Raw genomic sequence first — 17,467 nt, 5'->3', positions numbered from 1 at the left:
ATGCTCAGGCCCTTTCCATCCTATTGTGGACTGTCTTCTCCTGCAATGAGAGAAAGGGAAGGATTGAATGAGATGGAAGTGGCAGCACAACTATTTGAGTGGGTGTAGGTGGTGAGGTGTTCTGACAGAGTGGAGTAGGCAGCACAAAGACTGCAAAGTAGTGTCGGTGGGGGGGGGGGGGTGTGGATTTGGGGTGGCTGAGGACGAATGAGGGAAGATGTTACAGGCGATACTGTGATCGGCAGAGCATAAGCTTTGGTAGGAAGTGGGTGCTGTAGCAGAGGCAGAGTGAATCTGAAGTAGCAGAGAGGAGTGTGGCAATTACCTTGGCAGAGCGGAGGAGGTAATTGAGCTCCTTGAGGCACTGCTTACTTGGATGGAGTCAATTGTATGGAGTCAGCACTGAGCTATGTAAGAACCTCAGACCAAACTGCCAGGGTCTGCTTTCAATGGTTCCCTGCTGGTGCGCTGGGAAGAGCAATTCCAGTCTCCTGTGAGAGAATCACAGTGGCATCTTTGCACTGAGTGCATCATGGAACAGGGCAGCTTCAGATGACATTGTTTGTCCAGCTACACAGCAGTCTTTTAAAGAATTGCCCTAGATGCTAGTGATACTGATCTTTTGGTGGATATGCAGTTAGTACTGCTCTTCCAGGAATGGTGCGTCCTAAGATAGAGCTAGAATCAGATATGGGACACATCATAGTGTCGGGGTGGGTCAGTAATGAGTCAAGTTTGATAATATGTTGTGATAAATCTCACCAGGTCTCATGGTGAGATACTTTGCAAAAAAAAACACAATGCAACTTGCACTTACTTAAAAACAAGTTCACTTGACTTTCTAAATGTTGTTGCCAGCTTCTAGATTTTAACAAAGTATTATTACAAATTTACCATAACTAACAGCACAGGCACTTTGCAAATAGAACTGCTATCCTCTGCAAACATTTAATGTCAAGGATGTGGTTTAGTGTCACATTAATATTACAGTTTTGTGCCAATATTTTCCCCATTTACATTAGATTTTTTTTCCCTTTTAATCAAACTGTTCACAAGTGTTGTAACACACATGTGGAGTAGGGAGAACTTGACTCCAGATCCCATGGCTCAGAGGCAGGGACACTATCACTGCACCACAGGAGTGCTACATTCACCAATGTAGATTTGCGAAGGTAATTACACCTCCCTGTCATTGGTGGTGTTGTAGTGGGATATTCCAGCTCTTCAGCCCATCCTACAGGGAAGTGCCAGTGTTTATCCTTGACTGTTACAATGCCTCAGAATATCAACAGGTTTGACAGAAAGGACTTTAGCAAGACACAGACAACAGGTAGATAACAGTTGCATTTATAGGTAGAAGAAGATAAGACATCAAGGAAAAGATAAAACAGACTGAAGAGATGTTGGTGACTGAATAAACAGTTTGGGGATCATATTAATCAGACTCAGTTTCCAAGACTAAACAAATATTTGAAGGGGAGGAAGGCACAGGCCTATGGAAAAAGTGTGGGCAGTGGAATTGTGTTTTTCTTTTGTGATCAAAGAGCTGACAGAGATAGGATAGGAAAATAAACAGTTTACTGTGCTGTAAAAGTACAGGGTTCATTGTGATAATTATAGTGCTGCTCTGACAAGGGAATGATGCAGCCTAACAGCTTGCTATCTCACACTGTCAAGGGTAGCATTGCAGAGACAAACGTTTATTTGTCGTCTAAAAGAATTTTGAGAAACTGTTATCACTGCCTTGTGAGCACATTGTACAAAGTCAAGGCAGTGTGACCAGTGAGAGTGCACGAGGAATAACAGTGACATAGAACTCACATATCTGTGACATCATTTCATTGGTGCTATAGCAACGTAGACTTATCAACCAACAGGAGAGGAAAGACTCGCTTATACAGAGAGACAATCTCATCAGGGTGCTCAGGTGATCTCACAACCTAGCATAAAAATTTACAGTTATTGGTTAAATTTCTAATGACCACTTTGTCAAATTATGATGTACTTACTGTTTTTACTTTGGGAGCTATGGAATATTCAAGGGGCAATTCGCTTTCAGTTACATGACAGCTTCTGTCAGCAGGTAACGCTCAGTTCTGAGTCAGATACTCGTGGATTCAAACCTCGTCAGGATGAAGCTAAGGTGAAACTTTGGTGCCAAACTGAGGGAATGCTGCACAGTTGGAGGTTCCACTCTTCAGACAGCATGGATAATGGCGGTCTCATACACTGAAACAAATGATGGAAAAATCCCACGACACTCTGTGAAGAAGGGCAGATGAGGTCTGCTGATGCCTGGCTCATATTATTCCCTTGATTGATACTGCCAAAAACAATGGTTATTTTGGTCCTATTTGCGTCATCTTGCTCAATATAAACTGGGCTTCTGCCATTGTCTAAATAACTTCAAAAATAATTGGGGAAAGATGTAGTAGCACTATCACAAGATGAGTATTTCAGGCTCCTAGGCCAAAATTCTCGTGACAAAAACAATGTGGTTTCCTCTTCATTGGGGAAACGAAGCGTAGGCTGGGTGACCGCTTCGCAGAACATCTCCATTCTGCTCGCAAAAAAGACCCCGAGTTTCCAGTTGCCTGCCACTTTAACAGACCACCCTGTTCTCGGACCAACACCTCTGTCTCTGGCCTGCTGCAATGTTCCAGCGAAGCTCAACACAAGCTGGAAGAACAACACCTCATTTTCCGCTTGGGGACCCTACAGCCCTCCACACTCAATATCGAGTTCAATAATTTTAGGGCTTAATCTCTCCCATGTCCTAGCCCCCTACCCCACACACCAGGCCTTGTTATCACAAAGCCTGCCATTACACACTACCTATTGTTAGTCACTAACAGTCCTCATTAATAACTATTCATCCTCCTAGCCAGATCGTTATCAACTCCTTTGTCTGTCCAACTGTTCTTCTCTCTCTGTAGGCTCTATCCTGTCGTTTACTCCCTACTCCATCCCCTTCCCTATTTTCTGCATATAAACCGACATTTTCCCAGCTACCATCAGTTCTGAGGAAGGATCATTGAACTCGAAACGTTAACTTTGATATTTTTTTTCTTCACAGATGCTGCCAGACCTGCTGAGCTTTTCCAGCAACTTCAGTTTTTGTTCCTGATTTACAGCATCCACAGTTCTTTCGGTTTCTACAAAGTTCTAGCAATGTATGTTCAAATCCTACAACAGCAACTTGTGGAATTTAGAAGCCTGTCTCAGGCATGGTGACATGATACTATCATTGATTGTTATAAAAACTTTTCTAGTTACCTCCTGTCCTTTAGGGGAGGACCTGGTCTGCCCTACATGTGACTCCAGACACAGTGTAACGTGGTTGATTTTTGACTGCCTTCCGAAATGGCCTGGCGAACTACTCATTTCAAAGTGATTAGAGATGGGCATCAAATGCTTGGCCTTGCCACTGGCACCATATACCATTAAAACAAAGCTTAAAAAGACAATCAGCTGTGAAACAGTTTTAGAATATGGTCAGAATGTGAAAGGTGCCGTACAAATATGTTCTGTCTCAGAAGCTGATCTGGATGCATGCCCATGTTTTACACAATGCCATGATTGAACCACTCCATTCAGGTTGCTACCCTGACGCTGCAATGAAACAGTATACATCAAAGTCACAAATGACACCCTGTGTCACGGTGACCGTGGTGAATGATCCTCCTGCTCCTTCTCAACCTGCAGACTGTCTTTGACAGGATTGAACTCACCATCCTAGTGGAAATGCTATTGGTTTGCTCACAGCCTTGGCTTTATACTTAACCCTGAACTGATTTTCTGAACACTTGTTCCACTGTGTCAGCCAATGCTTCCTTCTTCCACCTCAAAACAAAGGCCTGTTTACCTGGCTTCAGCTGATATGTTGCTGAAACCCCGAACCATATCTGTAAATAGTGGATCAGTCCCACAGGGATCAATGCTGGGGTCAGTTATTTACCATATCAATTCATAACTTGGGTGAGGAAAATTAATATACTATTACCAGTCTGTGGATGACACAAAAGTAGGTGGAAAGGCAAGTGGTGAAGATGACAAGAGTCGGCAGAGCTAAGTGGACAGGTTAGATGCTGGTACAGTTATAACATTTAAAAGACATTTGGATAAGTACAAGAATAAGAAAGGTTTGGAGGGATATGGGCCAAATGCAGGCAGGTGGGACTAGTTTAGTTTTGAAATATGGTCAGCGTGCACTAGTCGGATTGAAGGGTCTGTTTCCAGGCTATATGACTGAACGACTCTATGTCCTTTGGGTATTAGACACAATTCTAGTGTATTCCTGGCTGGTGTCCCACCTTCTATCCTCTGTACACTTGAGCTCATGTACCCTGCTGCCTACATTTTAATCCACATCAGATCCAAATCACCCACTACTCCTGTTCTGGCTGACATTGTTGTATTGTCAGTCCAGAACTACCCTTGTTTCCAAATCAACCTAATCTATATATCAATTTGATCCTTTCCTAACTCTGTACCCTGCTGCAGCCCTCCGAAATCAGCAATTATGGCCTCTATACAGTCCTGATTTGAATCACACCACGCCTGTCTTTTTTTTTAAGTTCACTTTTTTTTGGTTGAGTGTTCCAGGATTTTGACCCACAAACGTTGATGTGATGATAATAAATTTTTAAGTCAGGTGTATGTGTCTATGCCAATGTGGGTGGTCCCTCCAGTTTATCTTTATTCAACTTTGTTGCAACTTTTGATACCTGAATGACTATTTCAGACATCCCCATTGTGGGTATGGAGTCAAGTGTAAGCCAGGCCAGGTAAGGACGGCAGATTTCCTTCTCTCAAGGACGTTATTGAACCACACTGTCTTTTGCAGTTGAAACCCTATGAAATAACTCCACAGGGTCGGTATCCCTCACCAAGTCACCCTTTATTTACACATGAATAGTCCTTGACTATAGTGCTGCCTCATACAGACTATAATACCAGAGTGTCAGTACCTCTGACACTCAACCTATTTATGTCAGGCAGGGCACCCTGATTGGACCAGATTAACAGCCCCAAACAGGAAACTCAAATTCCATGATGTTCAGCTGGCTGACCTGTTAATAATCACTATACCCTACATTACATACATATGAATTAGGAGTAGGCCATTCAGCCCTTCAAACTCTGCTCAGCTATTCTTACTATCATGCCTGATCTGACTGTAATCTCAAATCCACATTCCCATCTATCTCTGAAAAGCTTTCACCTGCTTTGCTTACCAAGAATCTACCTCTGCCTTAAAAAAACAATCAAGAACTCCGCTTCTTTTACAGCAAGAGGGTTCCAAAGGCCTCACCACCTTCTGGAATTCTGTGCCCAACCTCAATGTTTCCCTATATCACTTTCCATGCTGGTGATCTTCTATTTGTTATAGACCAGACCAAACTGCCTCAAAAATATTCAGAAGATAGCGCAGACCCTAACTTTTTCTTATTTTAAAGTAAAATGTAAGGTGTTGCGTTCCAGATGCAATTTGATTGGTCGAACTACTCGACCTTAATCAAAACACACTTTATTCATACACTGTAGTTAAAATACAAGAAAAGAAAGAATAAAGAAAAGAATTGGCTTAACTGTAACTCTATTGGGAAATTTCACAGAATAATAGATTGTTTAACTATTAAACAGTAACTCTTCCGATATAGTAACATCCCATAAACACACCCTTGGCAAAAAGCAAATTCAGAAAACAGAATGTCTTACATACAACTCCAGCAGCCCAGAAGGAAAAACATCAAGAGAACTCTCAGAGAGAATACAGCAGCTTCCAACCCTGCTGAGATCCCAGCAACAACTGCTACTGCTGTAACTAAAAAAAAATCCTGGTTCTGGGGGAGTTTGACCACATCCATTCAGGCTGCTTCTATTGTTCCAACTTGAAAAAAAGGCCTCACAAACTAGTTACACTAGTGGCTCTGGTAGACTGCTCTATACCTCTGCTTTAAAACCTCTCTTCAAAAAAAACCCAGGACAAAATACACTTCTTAAAGCCATAGTACTATCACATATTTTAATATGATTTCATAACATTCCTGTAAAGGGTCTTTGGGTGACTTTACTTCCATCACAGGGGCTATGTAAATGAAGTTGCTTTTTGTTGCTGTGAGAGTCAGTGCACAACTGGACTGTCTTTACACCAGCACTCCATCAAAACTACATTATGAATGCACTGCCCCTGATGCTAAGTATTAATGTGTATTTTTTTATTCATTCATGGGATGAGGGCATCGCTCGCTAGGCCATCCCTATTTACTGCCCATCCCTATTTATTGCCCATCCCTAATTGCCCAGAGGGCAGTTAAGAGTCAACCATATTACTGTGGGGTCTGGAGTCACATGTAGGCCAGACCAAGTAAGGATGGCAATTTCCTTCCCGAAAGGGCAGATGCATTTTTCCTGACAATTTATTCATGGTCATCATTAGACTCTTAATTCCAGACATTTATCGAATTCAAATTCCACCATCTGCCTTAAAGGATTTGAACCTGGGTTCCCAGAACATTAAATAAAAACCGAAAGAACTGAGGAAGGGTCACCGGGTCTGAAACGTTAACTCTGATTTTCTCTTCGTAGATGCTGCCAGACCTGCTGAGCTTTTCCAGCAACTTCTGTTTTTGTCCCCAGAACATTAGCTCGCTGGCTTAACAGTGCAGTGATAATATCACTAGGCCATCATCTCCCTTAGGGGCTGGCGAGAAACCCCAGGATTACAAGGATAGTAACGTCAACCTGAGAGAGTATAGCAAAAACCTCCTCCAGCTCCGCACTCACTCTGATCAGGTACATAGAACAGGCACTGTGCAGCTATCACTACACGTCAAGAGGGGTGGGTTCAACTGGTGGATTATCCTGACCTAGTTTTTATGATGACTGGGCCTTTGTGCAGTATTCATTATTGGATATCTGTGGCACAGTTACAATCCTCTAATTTGAAATATTTCTCCGTGGAGATATATGTGTATATATAAATGTGAATTTACCTTTTGAGTTCTGTGATTGGTTTCCTGATGCCTGTTCCTTTGCTGTGAATTATTAACCAGTATTGGTTGAGCGATCAGCTTGGAATCGGGCTGTAAGTATGCGAGAGAGCTGTGGAAGAGTTGTGGGAACAGTTTTGCTGGAACGTGGAATGAGCGTGAATTGTTGCGAGCGGGAGATAGTAACAGAAAAGGTTGTATTTTTGTTTTGCTTCCATTTCAGTGCTCATCATCCGATTGGAAACTGGCCTGGCAGTCCACTGATGTTACCAGGCACTGGATGAAAAGCTGCAGTGAACTGATTATAAACCAGTTTCTCCAGGTCAGGTAAAGTTAACTCCTGCTTGTTTTTTAAAAAAAGTGACTTTTTAAGAACGAATCTCGCAATTACAATATTCAATCGCGTGGACTTTTTAACATTTTAAGTGGAATTTTCGCCAGAATGAGTCAGTGTGTTTTCACTTGAGTTTGATGGTTTTATTGCTACGTGTAGGACGTAGCCATTTCAGGTTTTATTTGGAAAGAAAAATGTATTTTTCGCTGGATTCATTCATATTTTTGAAACGTATTGTGAAAAACAAGTCCTGCTATATTGTTCAACCGCGTTAAGAGCTCCAGAGGTATTAATCATGTCACTGCTTTTAACTTATTAATTATTGCAATGGTGTGCCATGAATGAAGTGTTTAACCATTTAATGTCATTCTTTTCCCAACAATTTGGGCCTGTTTGATCATCTATTAACTCTGATTTAACTTTTATAGTGTGTTTTGTAAATTGTTTAACAGGGTGAGTTGGATTGTACCTACTCAGTACAATCGATGTTATTTTTTTCATTTAAAAAATCGATTCTGTTTAGTGGTGCAAATATGGAATTTTGACAAATCTAGGTGAATTTCATAGCCACCTGGTCACTGTACAGAAGCCTTTGGTGAAGATTTCATAGATCCAGCAAGCTGTTCCATCAACTCAATCCATATCTATAATGAGCACTGACCTTGAATGTAAATCTTAATATTCCTATATTGAGTCTCAGTATGAGTAGGGCTGAATGATGTACCACGCAGAAATAAAGCTACATGTGGAATACTGAGAAGGAAAAATCAGACTCTGATATTCTAATTTAGCTAGTTTTTACTAGGTCAAGATAAATAATTTTATCTAAAAACATTCTGGGCATTGCTGACAAGGCATTCATTGCTTGTCTTGAGAAGTGAGTTGACATACATTGTGAACAAACCTACGAGTTAGGAGCAGGAGGTTACATAGTTCCTCGAACCTGCTCTGCCATTTAGTTACAAATTGTTGGGTTGGAGTAAGTTCAATAACTCAAAGCTAGCTATTAGATACTCTAACCTTATTATAAAATACTTATATTTATAAGAACACTCTCATGCTAGTTTTCCTCTGTGTAACTTTCTCTTAGACTATCCAGTCATATGAGTGTATGTCACTTTCTTCTTGTAAACTAGTACAATTAACCCTTTATGGGGAACTCTATTATGCTACCAATTCCTGTTCTTGTCAAATGCTACCCTGATATCAAGGGTAGTTTGACATTAAACACATTTTCTCTATCTTTGGAGCAAGGCTGTAATGAGGCCAAGAGCCAAGTGACCCTGGTAGAAGCTGCACCAAACATTGTGAGCAAGCTATTGATGAATTAGGTGCTGACTGATAACACCATCGACAGCACCTTCCATTACTTTGTGGATGTGAAAAGTGCTGAATCTAACCTTGACCTTTCTAGATATTAATCCAAACTTCCAGATAAGTCGTCCAATACGGTAAACACAACTGAACCATGTTAATTCCTAAAACAATATAATTTCCTTCAGATGGATTTATAGGTTAAAATCTACAGATCAAGAAGGATTGCTGCATGGGCAACATGGTGGCATGCTGGTTAGCACTGTTACCTCACAATGCCAACGACAGGGTTTAATTTCAACCATGGGTGACTGGGTGGAGTTTACATGTTCTCACAGTGTCTATGGGGGTTTCTGCTGGGTGCTGTAGTTTTCTCCTACAGTCCGAAGATGTGCAGGTTAGGTGGATTAGCCATGGTAAACGTGGGGGTGGTGAGATGCTCTTTGGAGAATTGAGGCAGACTCAATGGGCCAAATGGCCTCTACCTGCACTGTAGGGATTCTATGATCTCGGGAACCGTGGTGGATTGTCCACCTCAAACTAGGGACATCATAATTTTATATCTCCTAAACTGTGCAAGAGCAGGGCCAGGATCGAGGCCCAGTAGTTAATTCATCATAATTCATAGCACTACGGAACTCCAGGAATGTGGGACAGAGTAAGAAAGTGGAATTGATGTAAAAGATCAGCAGTAATCTAATTTAATTGAATGACTGAGTTGTGTTAAGGGTTTGGCTGACTGACTCCTGCTATAAGAAATAGGCCATTGAGCCTATCAAGTCTGTTCTGCCATTCAATGAGATCATGACTGGTCCGATAATCCATGACTCCACTTCCTGCCTTTCCCCAACCCTTGATTCCTTACTCATTAAAAATCTGTCTACTTCATCCTTGCATATACTTCACAACACAGCCTCTAAAGCCCTCTGTGCTAAAGAATTCCACAAATTCACTACTCTCTAAAAGAAGAAATTCTTCTTCATCTCGGTCTTAAATGGGCAACCCCTTACTTTGAGATTGTCCTCTGGGCCTAGACTATCCCACAAGGGGACACAAACAAACAATGTTTCTGCATCTACTCTGTCACATCTTCAAAGAATCTTGTATGTTTCAATTAAGTTGTCCCTCATTCTTCTAATCTCCTATGAGTACAAGCCCAACCTATTCAACCTCCTCATAAGAAAATCCCTCCATATCCAGGATCAACCTTTGTGAACTTTCTCTGGACTGTCTCCAATGCCAGTATATCTTTCCATGCATAGGGGACCAAAATTGATCCCAGTATTCCAGGTGTGGTCTGATTAGTGCCATGTATTGTTTTAGTGAGACTTCTCTTTGTATTCTCCCTTTCCTTTGAAATAATGGTCAATATTCCATTTGCTTTCCCTATTACCTGCTGAGCTAAGATGTTAGCTGAAATAACTCCACATAGGCCGGTATCCCATCATCAAGTCACCCTTTATTTACGCTTGAACAGTACTTGACACTGATCCAGTTCCCTCAGAGCCAATTCTGAGTGAGCAGAACATCTGACACTCCTGTTTATATGTGTCAGCCAGGGCTCCCTGATTGGACCAGGTTAACAGCCCTAGTCGGGAAGCTCGTTCTGTGAGATCCACCTTGCTGACCTCATTACAATCACTGCATTGGCTTTTTGTGATTTCATGCATGGGGACGTTCAAATCGCTCTGTGCTGCAATTTTCTGCAATCTTTTCTTGTTTAAATAATCACCTCCTCTATTCTTCCTGCTATATTTTCCCACATTATATTCCATCTACCAAGTTTTTACTCGCTCACTTAACCTGTCTGTATCCCTCTGCCGACCCTTTTGTGTCATCCTCACCACTTGCCTTTCCATTTATTTTTGTAATCCACAAACCTAGCTATAGTACATTTACTTCATTCATCCAAGACATTAATATATATTCTTAAGTAATTGTGAGCCCAGCACTGATCTGTATGACACTCCATTAGGCATCCATATACAATACTTACAATTGCATCCAGTCATATACCCGTGCATACATTCATAATTAGGCACACATTCATGTTAACTTATAAGCTGTATTTAAAAATTACTTGCATTTTAACAATATATTTTAATATAAAATCGTTTAATCTCTGAACTGGATGTTAGATATTCAGATGTATTTTTATTGTTTGTATGTGTGTTAGTGGTTAGTTTCAAGTAGTATATTCTGAGATAATTTGATTATCTCCTTTGATAATTTGTGGGAAAATGTTGGTCATTTATATAGTTACAGAGGAATAAAGGTAACAATTACATACTGCAACTAAAAACAATTTTATTTACAATAAATAGAAGAATAATGTAATAATTGTTTTGGATCCTACCAGATAATGTGCCATATGAAATATGCAACTGCAATTATTTTTTCCTGCAAATTATCAAAATTTATTTAAGAAAAGAAATTTTGCCAAAGGGAAGAGTGGTAAATTGATGCCATTTAACAAACAGTATTTGTCAGTGTGAATCAAAGAATGGATTCTGATGTTAATGATATTGTTGTACTGATAGTAAAAGCATACCCTAGATTAAATATTTGCAGCCACATTACATGCAATTTGTATATAACTAGACTTTATATAGCGCAATTGTACAATATAGACCACTGACAAATTTTCATTGCTTTATGTGTAATATCAGGTTTCTTGAGCTGGGTAAAAGTCTGTTGCCCCTTTCTGTTAATGTCTCAGGTCCATACTAATCAATCAAGTTTAAGGAATGACGTTTAGTCAGCACAGAATTCCATTGTCAGTACGTTTATCAAGCATGGAAGTAGTTGTATGACGAAAGTGATGAAGCTGTTCTTGGCGCAGAGAAGATAAAGGAGGGGGGTTAAAATGGTATTCAAAACCAGTGGCAGAAAAGGGATTTAAGAGAATTGGCAAAGGAACTAGAGATAACACGCGACTGTTTCCAAGTCTGGCTTACGTTACCTTAAGCAGATAGTAGAAGCTGATACAATAATAATTTTCTGAAGGGAATTGGATAAATAGTTGAAGGAAAGAAACATTTGGGGAGCAATGGAATCAAAGCAGGAAATAACCTCTTTCTGTGCTGTATCATTCTGTGATTCAGTAAGATATGTGGAACCTGCTTCGAAGCAGAAACAAAGCGTATAGCGAGAGTGCACTTTGCTGATCACGGCTTTCACTGGTGCCATGATTCTGTTTTGCAGGAAAGAAAGGTTTGTATTTTGGCAGCTTTCACAACCTTGGAATGTTCAAATGCACTTTTATTTGAAGTGTAGTCACTGTAAAAATAAAGTAAATTTGCATACAACAAAATCTCTCAAACAATGTGTCCTGCATATCCCACCCAAGTCTCTGCTGTGAGCTCCGAATCAAAGATATTTGTGGAGGGTTCCTGACATCAGAACTTGGACATTGTCTGTATGCTGTTTAACTAATGTTGGAAGAAGGAAGAGTAATGGCCTGGTAAGAATGCCCCTGCTGTTCTTTGAAATAATGCCTTGAAATACAGGAACCAATTCCAATATAAGAAATCCTTTGTCAGCACTTTTTGCTGCCACAGGTAAAGCTTTTGTTGGAAAGTTTTATGCTTAGAAATGTCAGCATTTTGAAGATGGTGTACAGTAATGCATTATTAGTCCGTACCAGATATTTAAATAATTCATAAATGTAATTCCTTCTAGCTCCATTTGGGGCCAGCTATTATAATCTTGAAAGTTTGGCACAGTAGCTAGCTCCTCTGTCTCTGAACCAGGAGACTCGCTGGGTTCAAGTCCTGCCCCAGAGCTTGGTGGTGATGGAAGATTAGAATCAGGCTTGGTTTCTAGGGGTGGTGGGTAGGTTGTGTGATTGCAGTGATCTGCTATGGTGCTCAGTTCGATTATTTTAGTTAATCACTGACTTACACTAATTATTAACCAGTGTACTGTTTCCTTGGTGAGTATACAATTGAGTCCTAGTTGTCAGGCTTAAATCACAGCTTTGAGCTCAATGTCAAAGAGATTTTCGGTGGGTCCCAGGCAACAGATATAAGCCTATTGGCTTCCTGGGCAATTACAATGCACATCGCTGTATCATGAGTTCCACAGTGTCCTGATGTCCATCTCCCAACTGAAGTTCCAACTTTGACTGTACAAGCAGCATAAGATTTAGAACAAAGCCTCAAAGTTTTTCTGGCAGAACAGTAGGGCTGTCCCTTATCCAAGCCCCAAATTCTTCTCTGTTTTTGTATTTTATTATTTATTTTGACAAGTAATTGGTTGCAAGGAAAGTTGGAATAGCTCTGACTCCAGTGCTGTCTAGAGACTCTTTGATGGGAAGGAGCAGTTATCGTAATCTCGGAAATGAGGAGCTCAAGCCCTGAAGCACTGTTGGAACTGATAGGGAGCTCTTTGGCAGATATGGAGCTGTGTGATTAATGTCGGAGCTGTACTGGTTATCAAAAGGTGAGACACTGTTCACATTTCCAGCTGGAAGGTAGTACTCAAACAAGTGAAATATTATGTCAAGTTTTACATTTGTGGCATTGATTGTACTTCACTTTTAGATTTGCTTAAGGAAAAATAGATTTATAGTCACTTTGCTATCCAAAACATTACTTGGGAGGAAAAAGATTGTTTTCACCAGCACAGAAAAAAAGCCACAGTATCCAAGGATCAGTCAGTAACAATATCGAAGAGGTGATGAGATCGCAATATCATAATTGTTATTAGATAATCCTTTGTTCTGTCACCATGTACAGTAAAGATTTTCTGAATACATTTCTTTCAAAGATGTTGTTCCATTTTAATTCAAAATATTGTATTCCGGATAATTCAATATTTCCTTGATCAAGAAGCCAAAGAGAATCAGGACTAGCCAGTGAAGACTGCGACATTGTAACAGATTAGTCACACTGATGATTGAGGGAGTGGTTGAAGATCAGGGTCGGGGTGTTGGAGATATGAGCTAGCATGCATCCAGAAACAGGAGCTCCCTCACAGGTAAGAAAAATGGCCCCTCACTCCAGCCACCGACTAGAGACAGGGGCATATTGCAGTGTCCTTAACGGCTTTGTCCACAAGAACATCAAACAACAGCCCTACTCACCAGCACAACTGTATCAACAAGTTTGGGAAAAACACAGACCACAAATAACTGACCCATCTCATCTGACTCAACGCCCAGGACCAAAAAGTGGACTAATGTTGGTAAAGGATGATAAACTTTGATATATTAGTGTACACCATAAGCTGGTAGCTGTTGCTGATATGGGTCATGAGCAGGCAGGTGGGACTAGTTTAGTTTGGGGTTATGGTTGGCATGGACTAGTTGGACCGAAGGGTCTGCTTCCGTGCTGTATAACTCTATCACTCTATTTGGAGGTTTGTTATTAAGCTATAAAGTGAACAGTTGGACTTTGTTATTCATTTGTGGGACGTGGGCATTGCTGGCTGGGTCAGCATGTATTGCCCATACCTAGTTGCCTTTGAGAAGGTAGTGGTGAGCTGCCTTCTTAAACTGCAATGCCATTAGGAAGGGAGTTCCAGGATTTTTACTCAGTGATGGTGAAGGAACAGTAACGTATTTCTGAATTGGGGTGGTGAGCGGCTTGAAGGGGAGTTTGCAGGTGGTGGTGTTCCCATTTATCTGCTGCCTGTCTAGACAGTAGTAGTCATGGGTTTGGAAGGTGCTGTCTAAGGAGTCTTAGTCAGTTTCTGCAGTGCATCTTTCAGATCGTCCACACTGCCACTACTGAGGAGAGATGGATTACGGTAGTTGTGGTGCCAATCAAGCGATTTCAAGCTGGTTCATTATGGTTTAATTTTCAGAATTCTCTGTGTATTTGTCTTCCCTAATATCATCTCATATTGTATCTTGAGAACCCCGTGCAATTGCCCAAGTGAGTCTTAACAGTGAATGATAGCAAATTCGTGAAGGTAATACAGCTGAGCTCAAACATGCTAAGACTGAGTTGGGGGTTACTGCATTGTGTTCAGTAGAATGCAGAGTTGCCAGCTATTGCATATTGACACTGGATGAGATCAGGTAGCTCTTGCCATCTTCCTTGTTGATCTGGCAAACTATCCATGATTTATCCACAATATATTTTCACACAAAGGTAATGGTAAGTGAAGCTGAAGGTGTGCAATTCATTCCACAATCCACAAAATTAAGAGGATGCACCCTAATGCTGAACTCTTCAATCAATTTGCAAATATCAAAGATTGCCAAACTAAATATTGCTTGTTTTATATTGCTTTATCTCAACCCCATTCCCATTAAAATGCTGCCCACACAATTTGCCTTTTGTGCTCATAATACTTTCTGATATAATACAGATTCCTATTCTCTCTTCTTGAGTGACCGTCAGCGCTGTTTCTGGAATCTCCTAATGATGTATCCCTGATGTTTCCTATGTATAATCTGTATGTAGCTCCTCAGTCATATGTTGGAAAAATCACTTCAATTTACATATACTAAAGACACCTAGCTCTGCCTCATAATCACCACTTTCAATCCTGGTACGCTGCCTGTATGATATCAAGTCATGAGTGAGCTGAAATAAGGGGTGACAATGGCCTGGTGGTATTATTGCTAGACTGTTAATCCATAGACCCAGTAATGTTCTGGGTCCCTGAGTTCAAACCCTGCCATGACAGATGGTAGAATTTGAATTCAATAAAAAAAGACCTGCAATTAAAAATCTAATGTTGATTGTTGGAAAAGGGAAGAAAACAGCCATCCTTACCTGGTCTGGCCGGTATGTGACTCCAGACCTATAACAATGTGGTTGACTCACTCCCCTCTGGGCAATTCGGAATAGGCAATAAGTGCTAGCCTAGCCAGCAATGCCCACACCCTGTGAATGAATTTAAAAAAAAAATCAGTTAATCATTGACAAAGTCAAAACCATTCTCTTTAGCCTACATGCTGCCTTAGTTAAACCAGGATGATCAGAGTTGACCCTGAACTGAGCATCCAACTCTAAGCCATCTCCATCACCAACACTGTCCACTTTCAAGACATCACCCACCCTGTTGTTTCTGCCTCTGTCTGTAGCTACTGAAGCTTTCTTCCATATTTTTGCAATTTTTTTGGCTGTCCTGTTCCATTGTCATCCTGGTCTGCCTCTCATTTATGCTGCATCAACATAAACTCACCCTAATCTCTCCTGCTCATATCCTAACCAGCTCCAACTCTTGTTCGCTTTTCCCCATTTCCCTCCCATCCATCAGCTCTTTGATTTAAAACTTCTCATCATCATAGCCTCTGGTCTGTCTATGGCTTCATCCCTCCAATCTTCGTAACCTCCTCTGCTCTTAATTTTTTTGAGATCTCTGTGCACTTCCAGTTTTAGCCTCTCATGCATCCCCCACATCCTTCACCTGCATTGTTTACAGCCGTTTCTTCAGCTGACTAAAGTCTAACTCTGAAATTCTCACCTAAATCTTTCCATCTCTCTCCACATCTCTTACATCGTTTAAGAAGGCCCTTATAATGTATCTCTTCAACCAAGGTTTGCCTATCTGCCTTTATGTCTATCTTTGGTACAGTAGCAAATTTTTCATGTCTGTGAAGGCTTGGGTCATTTTAGAGCTGGAAGGAAGAGCTACGTAAGTGTAAGTGATTGCCAATGTTATATTTTTATTGAATAGAATGTGCCTATACAGGCTTGGCTTTATATACACAAAACAAGTAATTTATGTTTTCTCCCCCTTTAAGGTGGATACCATATTAGTGACTTCAGTGTCTCCATTTGGAATAGATGGAAGTATTATGAATTGGACAAAATGCCTTTGACACCCAGTTACCATGAAGGCTGATAACTTACAGGCAACAGAGTGTCAGTTGGACAATGTGTGTTACAATTCGCCAAATGCCAGCTGGTCTGTCAACCTGCTGTCAGAGAATGTACAGAAGCCACAATATGTGATAGAGGGTTCAGGCAGCGATGGACATCTGCCATCATCAGTGACCGTGACCAGCAGTATTTCTAGGTTAGTTCCTATAGTCACTAAATACTCTCAGACTGTGCAAGTGGAAAATGCCTACCAATTCATAGAATCCCTGCAGTGTGGAAGCAGGCCATTTGGCCCATCAAGTCCACACCAACCTTCTGAACAGCATGTCACCCAGACCCAGTCCCCTACCTATCCCTGTATTTCGCATTGCTAATCCGTTTAACCTACACATCCCTGGACACTATGGATAACTTAGTATGGCCAATCCACCGAACCTGCACATCTTTGGATTGTGGGAGGAAACTGGAGCACTCAGAGGAAACCCATGCAGACATGGGGCGAATGTGCAAACTCCACACAGACAGTCGCCTGAGATTGGAATTGAGCCCGGGTCCCTGGCGCTGTGAGGGAACAGTGCCTAACCACTGAGCCACCATGCCACCTCCAGGACTTTTTTTTTAACATGATATTTTGTTCCACTGGTTTGTACTGGGTGAGGAGGAGTCAGAAAACTGGGAAATCCCAAGATTCCAGCATGTTTTGCACTCCATGTTAAGGCAGACCAGGTCCCCCAATGCCATTCTTTTTTGTTTACAAAATACATAAGATCTGTGTTATTATAGTGAAAGAGCATACAAATGAAAGAATTATGATTTAGAACTTTATTTGTGAAAAGTTGTGACTTGCAGCGGCTATTGAAGTTCAGAAAGGTTAGGCAGTCAGGAAGGGAAGACCTGGTATTAAAGATACTTTAGTGACTAAAAACAGAAAATGCTAGAGAAATTTAGCAATTCTGGCAGCCCCAACACAAAAGGAAACAGCTTCTTTGAGTTAAGTCAGACTTTCCGAGAAGTCATAATTACACAAAACGTTAATTCTGTTT

At 40.9% G+C, this 17,467-nt stretch overlaps 1 protein-coding gene across 3 annotated transcripts in view; it reads left to right on the top strand.

Moving 5' to 3' along the window:
* Positions 1-1,271: 1,271 nt before the first annotated feature.
* The window catches only part of zgc:158785 (uncharacterized protein LOC791214 homolog), a 28,092-nt gene continuing 11,896 nt past the window's right edge, over positions 1,272-17,467 (top strand). Inside the window, exons 1-3 of one of the 3 annotated variants that reach the window (XM_048616026.1) lie at positions 1,272-1,330; positions 7,219-7,322; positions 16,346-16,620. In XM_048616026.1, coding sequence (XP_048471983.1) covers positions 16,436-16,620 — 185 coding nt within the window. In that variant the 5' untranslated portion in view covers positions 1,272-1,330; positions 7,219-7,322; positions 16,346-16,435. Of the gene's footprint in view, positions 1,331-6,976; positions 7,091-7,218; positions 7,323-16,345; positions 16,621-17,467 lie in introns of those variants that run through there. The other 2 variants (XM_048616027.1, XM_020512798.2) reach the window with 2 other exon arrangements.

Source organism: Rhincodon typus, chromosome 33 (assembly GCF_021869965.1).
Source record: "Rhincodon typus isolate 14 chromosome 33, sRhiTyp1.1, whole genome shotgun sequence".
NCBI classification, from domain to species: Eukaryota; Metazoa; Chordata; class Chondrichthyes; order Orectolobiformes; family Rhincodontidae; genus Rhincodon; species Rhincodon typus.
The sequence above is the reverse complement of the archived record's forward strand: the minus strand, read 5'-3'. Positions and strand labels throughout refer to the sequence as shown.